At 47.7% G+C, this 14,182-nt stretch overlaps 1 protein-coding gene across 4 annotated transcripts in view; it reads right to left on the bottom strand.

Annotated features, from left to right (window-relative positions):
• LOC134227861 (zwei Ig domain protein zig-8-like) overlaps positions 1-14,182 on the bottom strand; it is a 706,001-nt gene that overhangs the window by 430,889 nt on the left and 260,930 nt on the right. For all 4 annotated transcript variants that reach the window (XM_062709547.1, XM_062709550.1, XM_062709548.1 and 1 more), the window contains one exon: positions 9,310-9,536. In XM_062709547.1, coding sequence (XP_062565531.1) covers positions 9,310-9,382 — 73 coding nt within the window. In that variant the 5' untranslated portion in view covers positions 9,383-9,536. The remainder of the gene's footprint in view (positions 1-9,309; positions 9,537-14,182) is intronic.

The following is a 14,182-nucleotide window of genomic DNA, read 5'->3' as shown; positions in this document are numbered from 1 at the left end:
TCCCAAGGTCGAATTAGCCGATCCGTTATTCTATGCCCCGAACAAAATCGACCTCGTCATTGGCGGCGAAGTATATTGGGATCTCCACACGGGCAAGAAAGTTTCCCTGGGTCTTGGCTTGCCCTACCTCATCGAAACCCATTTCGGTTGGACCTTATGTGGCTCGACATCACCAGAATCTGTCGGGCCAGTAGCGTGTCAGCTATCCAGTTCTGACGCCCAACTGGATGCCACTCTCCAAAGGTTTTGGGAGATCGAGACGATTCCCAAACAATCCGTACACTCCGCTTCCGAAAAGATTTGTGAAGCATTCTACGCTACAACCACGTCCAGAGATCCAAGTGGGCGATACATCGTTCGCCTACCTAGAACCGAAAATCCCCAAATCGAATTGGGAGAGTCAGAGTCGATCGCAGAGCGTCGATTCCTCGCTTTAGAACGCCGTCTAGAGCGAGACCCCAACGTCAAGTTTGCCTACCATCAGTTTATGGATGATTACGAACGTCTTGGGCACATGAGACGGCTCGATGAACCGGTTGACAATACCAAGCTGCACTGTTACCTTCCCCATCATCCGGTATTTAAGCTCTCAAGTACCACCACGAAGACTAGGGTAGTGTTTGATGCTTCGTGTCAAACAACATCAGGCAGCACACTCAATGACATTCTCCTTGTCGGACCGGTCGTTCAAGACGATCTCTTGTCACTCGTTATTCGATTCTGCTTCCACCGCATCGCCCTAAATGGGGACATCGAAAAGATGTACCGGCAAGTACTCCTTCACGAAGAAGACCAACCGCTGCAGCGCATCAAATGGCGTAGTAATTCATCCGACCCGATAAGCACATACCAGCTACAGACCGTAACCTACGGTACAGCCTCTGCCCCCTATCTCGCCACGAAAACTCTCCAGCAATTGTCACTTGATTCCGGCAACCAATTTCCATCCGCCGCTGATCCTGTTGCTAATGATTTTTACGTCGATGACTTTCTTTCCGGAGCCGACGATGTCGTAGCCGCTATCCAAACACGACGTGAAGTGTCAGCAATGCTCGAATCTGCCGGATTCTCGATGAAAAAGTGGGCTTCCAACTCAATCGAAGTTCTTGAAGATATTCCTCCAGAAGACCGTTCTATCCAGCCATGGCATGACCTCCAAGATCCGCAGTTTGTTAGCACGCTTGGGCTTATTTGGGAACCGGGAACAGACACTTTCTGCTTCAAGGTACAGCTACCTTTGCCAGCCCCCATTCTCACCAAGCGAAGAATCATGTCCTACGTAGCTCAAATTTTTGACCCACTAGGGCTAGTAGGACCCACTGTTGCAAAAGCGAAGCTGTTCATGCAATGTTTATGGGCGTTAAAGACACCGAACAACGAACGGTACGAATGGGATCAACCTTTGCCTCCGAAACTGCAGCAACAATGGAAAGAATTCCACACAACTATCGATCTTCTTCGCGAAGTTCGAGTACCCCGATTCATACTATAGACGCTGTAAGCATTGAGCTTCACTTTTTCGACGATGCCTCTAATAAAGCCTACGGAACATGCTGCTATGTCCGCTCCCAATCCACCAGTGAGGTGGGTGTGAAACTCCTCCCGTCGAAATCGATACTTTCGCCTCTCGCTGCTCGACATACTATAGCCAGGCTGGAGTGCAGCTCATCTATCGACGCAGCTGTACAAAAAGGTTGCCTCATCTCTCAAGACCGTTCCACCGGCTTTTTTCTGGTCCGACTCTACCACAGTGATCCAGTGGCTCCGTTCATCCCCAGGACGTTGGAAAACGTTCGTAGCAAATCGCGTAAGCCAAATCCAAGCAACGACTACTATTGAAAGGTGGAATCACGTAGTGGGTTCTGATAACCCCGCGGACGACATTTCCAGGACTAGATCCAGCCGATCTTCTCAACAAAACGCGGTGGTGGAATGGCCCATCGTGGCTGAAGCTATCTCCGGATCAATGGCCTGCCGGGATAATTTCTGCAGCTGAATCATCGGAAGTCACCCACGAAACCCGTAAAATTCCCATCGTTGCCATGACCTCCGTTCAACTATCGTTCAACGATGAACTGTTCTCCAGGTACTCAAGTTTTTCGGCACTCCGCCGTACTGTTGCATGGTCGCTGCGCTATCTCCAAGCCCTGCGTGACCGTGCAATCGCTCGTCGCTGTTCTCCTGAAAAAATAAACAAACCAGCACTGTCTAAATCTGCTACTACACCACTCAACTCTGAAGAACTCCAATCCGCCGATCGAATGCTGTGTCGCTTGGCGCAGCGCGAAAGCTTTCCTGAAGAGCACAGCGATCTGTCCGCTGGTATGCTTGTTTCCAAATCTAGTCCGTTGAAGTGGTTGAAGGCCTACATAGATGAGTTCGAGCTGATCCGCGTCGGTGGACGCCTCCATAATGCCGATTTATCGGAACAAACAAAACACCCTATTGTCCTTTGTGCCAAACATCCGCTGGCACGTCTCCTTGCTGTTCAGTACCATAATACGCTACTCCACGCTGGGCCACAATTAATGTTGGCTAGTCTACGTCAAAAATTCTGGATACTGGGCGCAAGAAATCTCGTCAGAGGCGTCTACCATCAGTGCATTACTTGCTTTCGCAGCAAATCAAATTTGATCCAGCAAACCGTCGCCGATCTTCCAGTTTCGCGCGTTACTCCAACGCGACCTTTCTCTGTCTGTGGCGTAGATTATTGTGGACCCTTTTACGTCAAGTCACCGATTCGTAAACGTGGTCCAACGAAGGTATATGTCGCTATTTTTATCTGCTTCTCGACACGAGCCATCCACATAGAGCTCGTGAGCGACCTAACAACAGCGGCATTCCTTGCGGCGCTGCGCCGTCTGGTAGCTCGGAGAGGGAATATTTGTGAACTCCATTCCGATAATGCGACTACATTCAAGGGAGCATCTCATGCTCTACACCAGGTGTACAGAATGCTGAAGCAGGACAATGAAGACCGAAACCAAATTTTCTCGTGGTGCGCCAACAACGAAATCCGCTGGAAGTTCATCCCTCCAAGAGCGCCCCATTTCGGAGGTCTCTGGGAAGCTGCGGTGAAATCCGCAAAGACCCACCTCCTGAAGGAAATCGGCAAAACCAGTTTGTCGTATGAGGACCTGCTCACCCTTTTAGCACAGGTGGAAATGTGCCTCAATTCCCGTCCGGTGACACCCCTGTCGTCGGAACCAACCGATCTGGAAGCCCTGACACCTGGACATTTCCTAGTGGGCTCCAATCTCCAAGCTGTTCCTGAATTTAGTTCAAGCAACATTCCTGAAAACCGACTTGACCATTACGAACAAACCCAGCGCCATCTGCAACGAATATGGGCACGATGGTACCCGGAATACCTCCAGCAGTTGCAGTCCAGGGCTATGCAAGGCTGCCAAACCTCAAATCGCGTGAAACCTGGACAACTCGTCGTGGTCAAAGATGACTGCCTTCCGCCTGCCCAGTGGCCCCTCGGAAGAATAGTTAAGGTCCACCCAGGGAAGGACGGCATCGTCAGAGTGGTCACGTTGAAGACTGCTTCCTCAGAAAACGTCGTGCGGCCTGTCGCGCGGATTGCCCTGCTGCCAATACCAACCGAAACTCATCAGCCATCCGGTGCATCCGAAAACCAACAGTAGAGCAGTGCTAAACTAGCTCGAGGCGCATATCATTTTGAACCAGGTAATTATCGTTCCATTATTTTAAATCCACCCGAATGATCTACCTGGTCTTTTTTTGTTTTCTGACGACAACACCGAGGCCACGGCTCCACATCACGACTGCTATGTACATCATCCAGTCTTCGATCACATCGACTCATCGCCGAACTCGATCATTGTCAACAGAGAAGCGATGAGAGTCTCACAGCTTCATGCAGCCAGATACAGAAGTGTTAGTGTTTAAGATGATTTGAAATAAGCTATTTCAAAGGTGGCCGGAATGTATAAGCCTATGATTTGAATCTGCTAGATAAGTTCGATCTAATATTCTTGTTATCACCCTAATGCTGTGAATTTATACTACTTCTATACATATGTAACTTGCCATGTTATATACTTCTCTCTATAAGCCAATGTATTGCCTGAAATACGAGAGAAGAGATAATGTTCCTATCTGACCACTATCCATATACATTAAGATAGCCGATGAGTCCGTTGATCATCTCGTTAAGAGACAGTACATTCCAACTCGTCGATCTATACGGTTGAGAATAAACGATCGTGCGCGACAAATTCCACCCTAAATTCGAATCGTCTCTAACAATTCCGAAAGCAAGTGCTTATCCGCGACTTTAAATCCGAAAAGTGGGAAAGCAATATTCGGTTCGAAGTGTGAGACACACAAGGAGTGGAAATGTGCTACTAAACTCCGTTCTGGTTAAAGAACAAAGAAAGTAGTGTTTTCCGAGAAGTTCACACTCATTTAGTCAACTGATTGCCGTTTATTGCGGTGAAGAAAAACCTTCGGTCCAGCGAACAACCCTGTGGGCGCCAACAGCGTGATTGGGTAGCAGCCAATCAACGCACGGATGTGCAAGCTTAGGATAAAAGGCCGTTTCTTCAACTATAGCATCATCAACGTGCACTGCCCACACGAAGGGAGACCCGAAGACGAGAAAGAAGCGTTCTATGTACAGCTGGAGGAGACATACTGCGGGATGTCAAAATCGTCATTGGTGGCATGAACGCTCAGGTAGGACGGGAGGAAATGTATAGACCGGTCATCGGACCGGATAGTCTGCACACCGCATCGAATGACAACGGCCAACGAACGATGCATAAACTTTGCAGCCTCCCGCGGAATGGTAGTCCGAAATCACTTAATCAAGTAACGGAAAACCAAATCGACCACGTTCTAATCGACGGTAAATTCTTTTCCGACATCACGAACGTACGCACTTACCGCAGTGCGAATATTGAATCCGACCGCTACCTCGATGCAGTATGTCTGCGCTCAAAACACTCGACGGTGTACAACACGCGTCGGAGTCGTCCGCCGCGGCTTAACATTGACGACTACCAGACGGTATACTAGCCCAAAGCTACTCGCATTAGCTAGAAGTGGCACACCCAATGGAAGAGCAGCTAGGCGCAGCTTCTCTTGAAAATGGCTGGAGAGATATTCGATCCGCCAGTGGTAGCACCGCAATCGCTGCACCGTGTCTAGCCCCCGGTTCAGACTGGTATGACTGGTGGCGAATGTGAGCAGTTAGTGGAAGAGAAGAATGCAGCATGGACGAGACGACCGTACGAAGGCGAACGAGGCACGATACAAACGGGCGCGGAACAGACAAAATTCGATTTTTCGGAGAAAAAAAGGCCAGCAGGAAAATCGAGACCGTGAAGATACGGAGCAACTGTACAGTTCACGTAAGAGCCACAGCCCGATATGTCTTCTTCTTCTTCTTCTTCTTCTTATTGGCATTACATCCCCACACTGGGACAAAGCCGCCTCGCAGCTTAGTGTTCATTAAGCACTTCCACAGTTATTAACTGCGAGGTTTCTTAGCCAGGTTACCATTTTTGCATTCGTATATCATGAGGCTAACACGATGATACTTTTATGCCCAGGGAAGTCGAGACAATTTCCAATCCGAAAATTGCCTAGACCGGCACCGGGAATCGAACCCAGCCACTCTCAGCATGGTCTTGCTTTGTAGCCGCGCGTCTTACCGCACGGCTAAGGAGGGCCCCACAGCCCGATATGTGTAAGGATATAAACGGGAACCTTCTTACAAACGAGCGTGAGGTGAGCCAAATGTGGCTGCAGCAATACGAAGAACACCTGAATGGCGATGTGGCAAACAACGGTGGCGGTATGGTAACGAACCTGGGAGCAAGCGCGCAGGATTTACGACTTCCGGCTTCGAATCTCCCGGAAATCCAGGAGGAGATCGCCCGGCTGAAACACAACAAAAGCTCCTGGAGTTGATCAACTACCAGGAGAGCTGTTTAACTACGGTGTTTAGGCATTGGATAGAGCGCTGCACTGAGTAATTACCAAGGTTTGGGAGGATAAGGTTCTGCCGCAGGAGTGGATGGAAGGTGACGTGTGTCCCATCTACAGAAAGGGTGATAAGCTGGATTGTAGCAACTACCGCGCAATCACATTGCTGAACGCCGCCTGTAGGCGTACCATGTAAGGTACTCTCCCAAATTGTATGCCGCCGACTAACACCAATTGCAAGGGAGTTCGTGGGGCAGTACCAGGCGGAATTTATGGGTGAACGCTCTACCACAGATCAGGTGTTCGCTGTACGTCAGGTATTGCAGAAATGCCGCGAATACAACGTGCCCACACATCATCTATTTATCAACTTCAAAGCCGCATATGATACAATCGATCGGGATCAGCTAGGGCAGCTAATGCACGAACACGGATTCCCGGAAAAACTGATACGGCTGATCACGGCGACGATGGATCGGGTGATGTGCGTAGTTCGAGTTTCAGGGGCATCCTCGAGTCCCTTCGAAACGCGCAGAGGGTTATGGCAAGGTGATGGTCTTTCGTGTCTGTTATTCAACATCGCTTTGGAGGGAGTAATACGAAGGGCAGGGATTGACACGAGTGGTACGATTTTCACGGAGTCCGTCCAGTTATTTGGTTTCGCCGACGACATTGATATCATGGCACATAACTTTGAAAGGATGAAGGAAGCCTACATCAGACTGAAAAGCGAAGCTAAACGGATTGGACTAGTCATCAACACGTCGAAGACAAAGTACCTACATGATAAGAAGAGGCTCAAGAGAGGACGAAGTTGCAGTTGGGCCTACTATGGGTTCCAGAAGACACTTAGATTAAGAAAGAGATTCACACCCGCACCAAATGTATCATGTGCAAAACGCTCATAAGGACGGTAGTACTCTACGGGCATGATCAGGCTTGTAAAATGTCATCTGCATGTCATTTGACTAATTTGTTCATAACTTTCTTTAGAAGCAAAATTTCTTCCATAATTTGGAATGTACTCATAACGCTTGAGTAGGGTTATATTTTTGTCCAAGGGTACATTGCTCTAAGTATAACATCAAAGGCTGGAGAGTGAAAACTCTCCAAAATGTCACGTGTCATTTGACATAATGTCATTTGAATGACATTTTGCCTCCCACGCCCCAGATTACATATTTACAGCAAAGTCTCGTTAGACAAAGTTGTAGGCCCATTTAACCGCTATAAGTTCGTCATACAACATGAATTGATAGCTACCTTCTGAAAAAAGTTCTGGGAAAATTATACAAACGAATGCAAATGACATTTTACAACACTGGGCATGATACTTGGGCCATACAAGCATGCAAGGACTTGCAAGCACTTGGAGTTATTGAGCGACGCGTGCTTATGACCATTTGGCTGGGGTTCTGCCAAATCGCACCAAGCGCCACCAAAAAATTACCCATTTTTCTGTCCAAGCTGTAGTTTAGTAGTGTTAATTAATAGCAAATCGTATGGAATACCCCTCAAGCTCATAGCGGAGAACCTCCTACAATAAATGTACGTATGAATTGATATGAAATGAGTCAGAAGGTGACGAAAGCTGGAAGGATACGATGGGCAGGACATGTTACAAGAATGCCGGACAGCACTTCTGCAAAGATGGTGTTTGATTCCGACCCGGAAGGAACAAGAATATGAGGAGCGCAGCGAGCGAAGTGGGCAAACCAAGTACAAAACGATTTGTCGAGCGTGGGGCGCAACCGAGGATGAAGAGATGTATTGTGGCGTCAAATTGTTGATTCAGTGTTATCGGTTTAGATGTAAGCTAAATAAATAAAAGTGATATTTTCTATATTGCGTAAATTTTGTTAGTCAAATGCAATGAATCCAACATTTATATTAAAGTTAGTCCGTCAATTTCTCTTTAAAAGTAACGATTGATTCAAACATACGGCCCAAATAAATCATCCGTAGCTACTGCTTCATTACGATTCATTCCATTTCCTGCACAATCGGTACTTAAATTCATCAGCACCGTTATTCATCTGAATGCATCTATCGATTGATCCTTGATTGGTGGCCGACAGTTTAAAATGTATCGAAGGGTGGGTGGGTGATGCCAGAGCGAACAAATGTAAACGCATGTTCTGCAACACACTCTGCCCAACCATCGCTCTAATTGCACTCACACCACAATCACAAAGAGCAGCGGGCATGGTACCAATGATGCCCGAGCTCTTCCACTTTTCCATAGCCCGCACTGTACAATTGGCTCATTAAAATAATACCTACTTGTGGAAATCGGTACATTTACATAAAACACGAGTAAAGTCGTTATCACTAATGAAACACGAGCTCATTTGAATAAAATCACATTTTTAACACAACACTTCATTGAACATTGAGTATCTCTTCTGTAGTGGGTCTGGCTGTGCTGCGTCTATCTACAGCTCGAAACAAAACCATTCTGCCCTTTTGGATTATAGGCTCTTCGACTGGGCTTACACGTTCTGTTGCTTGACCTTTTCCTGGTCAGTGTTCGAGCGAGCAGTGCGGCCACCGCTCCATTTATTGAACCAGACGGCCAGATCAGGTCGGTAAACGATACTCACCAGGGAAAATAATTGAATTCGAATCGCTTCTTTGATATTCAAAAGGTGGCGAGGACTTACAGTTCTGTCGAAGTTTCCAAGTTTACCTTTCGAAGGAAGTCCCCGCAGACAATTCCAATAAAAGTAGGCACAAGACTGCCTCACCGGGCTTTAGGACCGATCCGGACTATATCACGGGACAACCCAAAAGAAGATTAAATCCAATTCAGCCTAATGTTCTGCACTAATGGGCGGGTGACGTAAAATAAGAAATGGAACACGAGCACCCTATGCTGGAGGGAAAGCAAACGACATTGTGGATTAATTTCCTGGGATCATCATAACTTGAAAGTGGAAGTTCTAATTTAGAGGTGAATAATTTATCAAGATTATAGATCATTTGGGTAGAGATTTTAAGGGCATCCGTTGCGTCATAGTTTACTGATGTCATATGTTCAGGAGCGAAACCATATTCGTTTAGTTACTACACCAGGAAAGGTAATTTCTGCTGGAAAATAAAATACGACGCCAGCGATATCTGACAGCTATCAAACTGGCTCCGATAAACATTTCGCATAAAATGCTTGGCCTCGAGCCTTAAACGAAAATAATTACACATCATGTTGAGCGCGCAATATAAACAAAACATCCGAAATGTTGCAGCTTGTAACGCTCGTGCAATACAACCCAATTTACCAAAGAGTTGATTTTTTTTTGCCCAGTGTCTCCCGTAGATACAAGTGAAACATTAAAAAATGGATCTACTCACCGTTAAAAATAAAAAGTATGATGAATATTAAATTGGAGTGGCACATATTGTTGTGCTGATTCAACGTGGACATTGCTCGCTATTTTGAGGACCGACGTCCTGATGTATCTCCCGTTGTGGTGGTGGGTCCTCGTGTGGGTGGTCCGCCTGGTCTCCCTGCTGGTAGACGCGACACCGGAAGGATGCAGCGGCCCGTCAATTTTTCATAAAAGCCAGGCCAAGCACTCCTGCAATTAAAATGAGATAAAAAAGTATCAATAATTTTCCAAACCGCCGGCCGCCATTCTGTCGGCATCGTTTTCGTTATCGCCGTCGTCGTCATCATCATTATCATCATGGTCGTCGGAACCGCATGCCACCAGCAATGGTTTTTGCATTAAAACATGGTTCGGGCAAAGAGGATTTAAAACGAAAGCAACGACAAACCCTCCCTTTGGCTAAATATGAGTCCATTTTATTCTTGAAAGCAAAAACATCTGTCGTATCGTATCGAAATGGGGCAGAGATAAGCAAGGAAAGGCTATAAAAGAGTTAGTTGACAAAGGCTTTTCGTTAATTAGTGACACAATAATAGCTTAGCTTGTAGTTTCTACTTCATCATGACTGTATAAAGCGTAGAGAATCAACTGATGATTGGAAAGATTGGATTGGATTGATCACATTTTAATTATTAGGCTACGTTTTGATACAAATCCCGAAAGCTACTTATATTCCTAACACTGGCGTATTATTGCCTTAAAGCAAAAGCTTTCAAATGTTTTCATACAAAAGACAGGATCACCGTTTTCGACCAGAGATCGCACAGAATAAATACTCAACACCTAGCATTATAAGACAGGACATGCACACAACACCCATTGGACCAGTGGGGAATTTTCCGTATATACAACAAGTTTTCTTCTTACCATAGCGGGAATCGAACCCACACTCTATAGCACGATGATGCGCTTAGACGGCTGACGTCACTTACCGCACGGCTACGAAGCCCACATACAGAGGATCTAGATTTCACAAGAGGTCGATCGTGGGGCATCGCAGATACAATTATGAATTGCACATTTTAATGGCAATTGGTATTTTACAGGAGTATTAATTCTAATATTCCTCGAGAAATCACCTAACATGTTGTGTAGAGCTGGGTGATGTTTCCTTTGATGTGAGGCTTCGTCTTTGTTTTCTATATTGGGAGTGCCAAAATATGAGACCGTTACGAAAATATAATAGACTTTGAACATTATTAGCTCAGCCGTTTCTTAATGCATTTTCAATTTATTAGACCAGTTGATCGAAGAAAAGTCAACGATTTTCAACTACTTATTATTGAAAATTGGCAAACAGTTTAGAAATAGTAAAACAACCAATCCCGTACATGTATTACAAGCACAGACTTCAAAATCAAGGGTTTGGATCTAATCCTCAGTTTGTACAGTATTACGGACGTGCTTTTTGCTCGCGCATTTTTTCCAAGTGTTTTTTCTCGTTTATTCGCTGTGTTTACGTTTTCGCTTCGTCGGATGGCCTTATTTTCTCCTGGACCCATCATGGGAGAGTCGGTGGCCGACTCGGTCACGGATAAGGTACTGAAGCATACTGCACTTGGAGGCGCGGGTAACCCCGCCAAGCAGCTTTTGCAGAGCAACGTATATTCATCGTTGCCAATCGACGATGCCTGCAATCCGCCGAAAAAGAGGAAGAAGCAGCAATCGCAGCTGCCGCAGGTGCAACCGGAGCGGAAGGAGAAGTGCCCGCCCGTGTTTGTGAAGGGCGATCCGCCGGATTTACGCCCAAAAATTCGCCAGCTGATCGCTAAGGGGCTGAAATGTACTTTTCGGCTCTGCAGCGAGGGCGTGAAAGTGATGCCGGCCAACAGGGATCATCATCAATCCGTCGTGGAGTTCCTCGAGGTCCACAAGTATGAGTACTACACTCATGACCACCCCGGCACGAAGCCGTTCAAGGCTTTGCTGCGAGGGCTACACGACATGAAGGAAGAGGAGCTCCAAGCTAAGCTCGAAAGCTGTGGCCTGAAGCCAGTGGCCGTTCACAAGATCGCTCGTCACGACAAGGCGAGGAGATATCGCCACCAGCTTTACCTGATCCATCTGGAGCATGGCTCCACCACCTGGAAGGACCTGAAGCTGGTTGGCGTTATAAATTACACCGTCGTTGACTGATAGAGACATCGGCCAGTGCACCGCGACGTCACGCAGTGCACCAACTGATTCAATTTTGGGCACGACACCAGGAACTGCCCCATGAAGCCACGCTACAACAAGTGTGGCGAACCCCATCCGACTCACGTTGCGTGGAGGAAATCGATCCCAAGTGCGTCAACTGTGGTGACAAACATCGGGTCACCCTAAATCGCTGCCCAATGTGAGCCAAGTTCCTGAAAATCCGGAAGAAGGCTTCCACCAGGACCCTACCGGAGAAGAACTGTGCTCTTGTCTTCAACGTGGTGAACGATCTGGCCATCGCGGCTCCTCGTCGAGCGATTTCAATCCTCCCACCGTTAGAACCACACAAGCGACTGGCAGCAGCAGCCGGTTCAACCAGATCTACACTCTGGGTCTTTTCGTCATTGAAAATGGCTTCTAGGTTTAGTCGATAAACTGGAACGCTTGCTCGCTCAAGAGCAAAATCGACGAGCTCAGCGATTTCCTTCAGCAGAATGAGATTGACGCGGCTTTCATCGCTGAAACCCACCTGAAGTACGTCATGAGGTGAATGCCACAGGCTGGTTCGATCGAACAAGATCCAGAGGTGGATGAGTGGCAATCGCCTTGCGGAGCAACATCGCCTTCCGCCTGCTGCCGAACTTTAAATTCAAAGTCACCACCTCCGTCGGAGTCGTCACGTTCATCGTGGCTTATTGTCTCACACAAGTTAAAGTTGACGACGGCACGTCGACTGAACTACAAAGGGATATAGTCAAGCTCACTCGGCGGCAGGGGTAGTTCATCATTGCCGAAGATCTGAAGGCAAAGCACCAATCGTGGGGCAACACCGTCTCAAACCGGAACGGAGTCGTCTGGTCCAACGGCGAGCTGGAGGGCCACAACACCACCCGGTTGACACGGTCCGGGGCCCATGCAACGCTTGACATCTTCAACATGAGCGATCGCGCCCCCTAGCCAGTCGTCTCCTAGGAGCTGCATCACTTGGAATAAACTTCGAAAGTTATAGAATCAACTTTTTCTACCATTTTTGTCCTTATTAATGCTTGCAGTTGTACATCAATGATGTGTACGCTCATGAAACAATTAACATCATTTTTGAACGGTTTCCATGCCCTGGCATGTACGCCTAGGTTCAAGCGCTATTGTTTGCCTACTGAAACGAGAGAATTTGAAAACATAGCATTGAAGACTACTATTTTTTGTCTCTTGTCCGCTAACCGAGCATTGTAGATTCAAACTATTAAAGGTACGGATTTCTGGTTTGCTAAAAAGACTGAAAACCCATGCAATATGGGTATTGCCTCGATGAGCTCGATGAGTGGAAGCCGGAAATCAGTGTTTGGCACCATTTTAGAATTCAAGACGGCCCACTTCCGGTTAGACCTGTGGCCGCCGACTATTTTCTTTGCCGTTGGCATCGGAAGAACTTCCCACGGAATTTCTGGAAGAACTTCCGACGGAATTTCTGGAAGAACTTCCGGAGGAATTCCTGGAGGAATATCCGGAGGAATTCTTGGAGGAGCTTCCGGAGGAATTCCTGGAGGAACTTCCGGAGGAATTCCCGGAGGAACTTCCGGAGGAATTCCCGGAGGAACTTCCGGAGGAATTCCCGGAGGAACTTCCGGAGGAATTCCTGGAGGAACTTCCGAAGGAATTCCTGGAGGAACTTCCGGAGGAATTCCTGGAGGAACTTCCGGAGGAATTCCTGGAGGAACTTCCGGAGGAATTCCTGGAGGAACTTCCGGAGGAATTCCTGGAGGAACTTCCGGAGGAATTCCTGGAGGAACTTCCGGAGGAATTCCTGGAGGAACTTCCGGAGGAATTCCTGGAGGAACTTCCGGAGGAATTCCTGGAGGAACTTCCGGAGGAATTCCTGGAGGAACTTCCGGAGGAATTCCTGGAGGAACTTCCGAGGAATTCCTGGAGGAACTTCCGGAGGAATTCCTGGAGGAACTTCCGGAGGAATTCCTGGAGGAACTTCCGGAGGAATTCCTGGAGGAACTTCCGGAGGAATTCCTGGAGGAACTTCCGGAGGAATTCCTGGAGGAACTTCCGGAGGAATTCCTGGAGGAACTTCCGGAGGAATTCCTGGAGGAACTTCCGGAGGAATTCCTGGAGGAACTTCCGGAGGAATTCCTGGAGGAACTTCCGGAGGAATTCCTGGAGGAACTTCCGGAGGAATTCCTGGAGGAACTTCCGGAGGAATTCCTGGAGGAACTTCCGGAGGAATTCCTGGAGGAACTTCCGGAGGAATTCCTGGAGGAACTTCCGGAGGAATTCCTGGAGAAATATCCGGAGGAATTCTTGGAGGAGCTTCCGGAGGAATTCCTGGAGGAACTTCCGGAGGAATTCCTGGAGGAACTTCCGGAGGAATTCCTGGAGGAACTTCCGGAGGAATTCCTGGAGGAACTTCCGGAGGAATTCCTGGAGGAACTTCCGGAGGAATTCCTGGAGGAGGAATTCCTGGAGGAACTTCCGGAGGAATTCCTGGAGGAACTTCCGGAGGAATTCCTGGAGGAACTTCCGGAGGAATTCCTGGAGGAACTTCCGGAGGAATTCCTGGAGGAACTTCCGGAGGAACTCCTGGAGGAACTTCCGGAGGAACTCCTGGAGGAACTTCCGGAGGAACTCCTGGAGGAACTTCCGGAGGAATTCCTGGAAGAACTTCCGGAGGAATTCCTGGAGGAACTGCC

The sequence above is a fragment of the Armigeres subalbatus genome, chromosome 3 (assembly GCF_024139115.2).
Source record: "Armigeres subalbatus isolate Guangzhou_Male chromosome 3, GZ_Asu_2, whole genome shotgun sequence".
In the NCBI taxonomy this organism is placed as follows: Eukaryota; Metazoa; Arthropoda; class Insecta; order Diptera; family Culicidae; genus Armigeres; species Armigeres subalbatus.
Note: the sequence above shows the minus strand (reverse complement) of the source record. Positions and strands in the feature narration are given on the sequence as shown.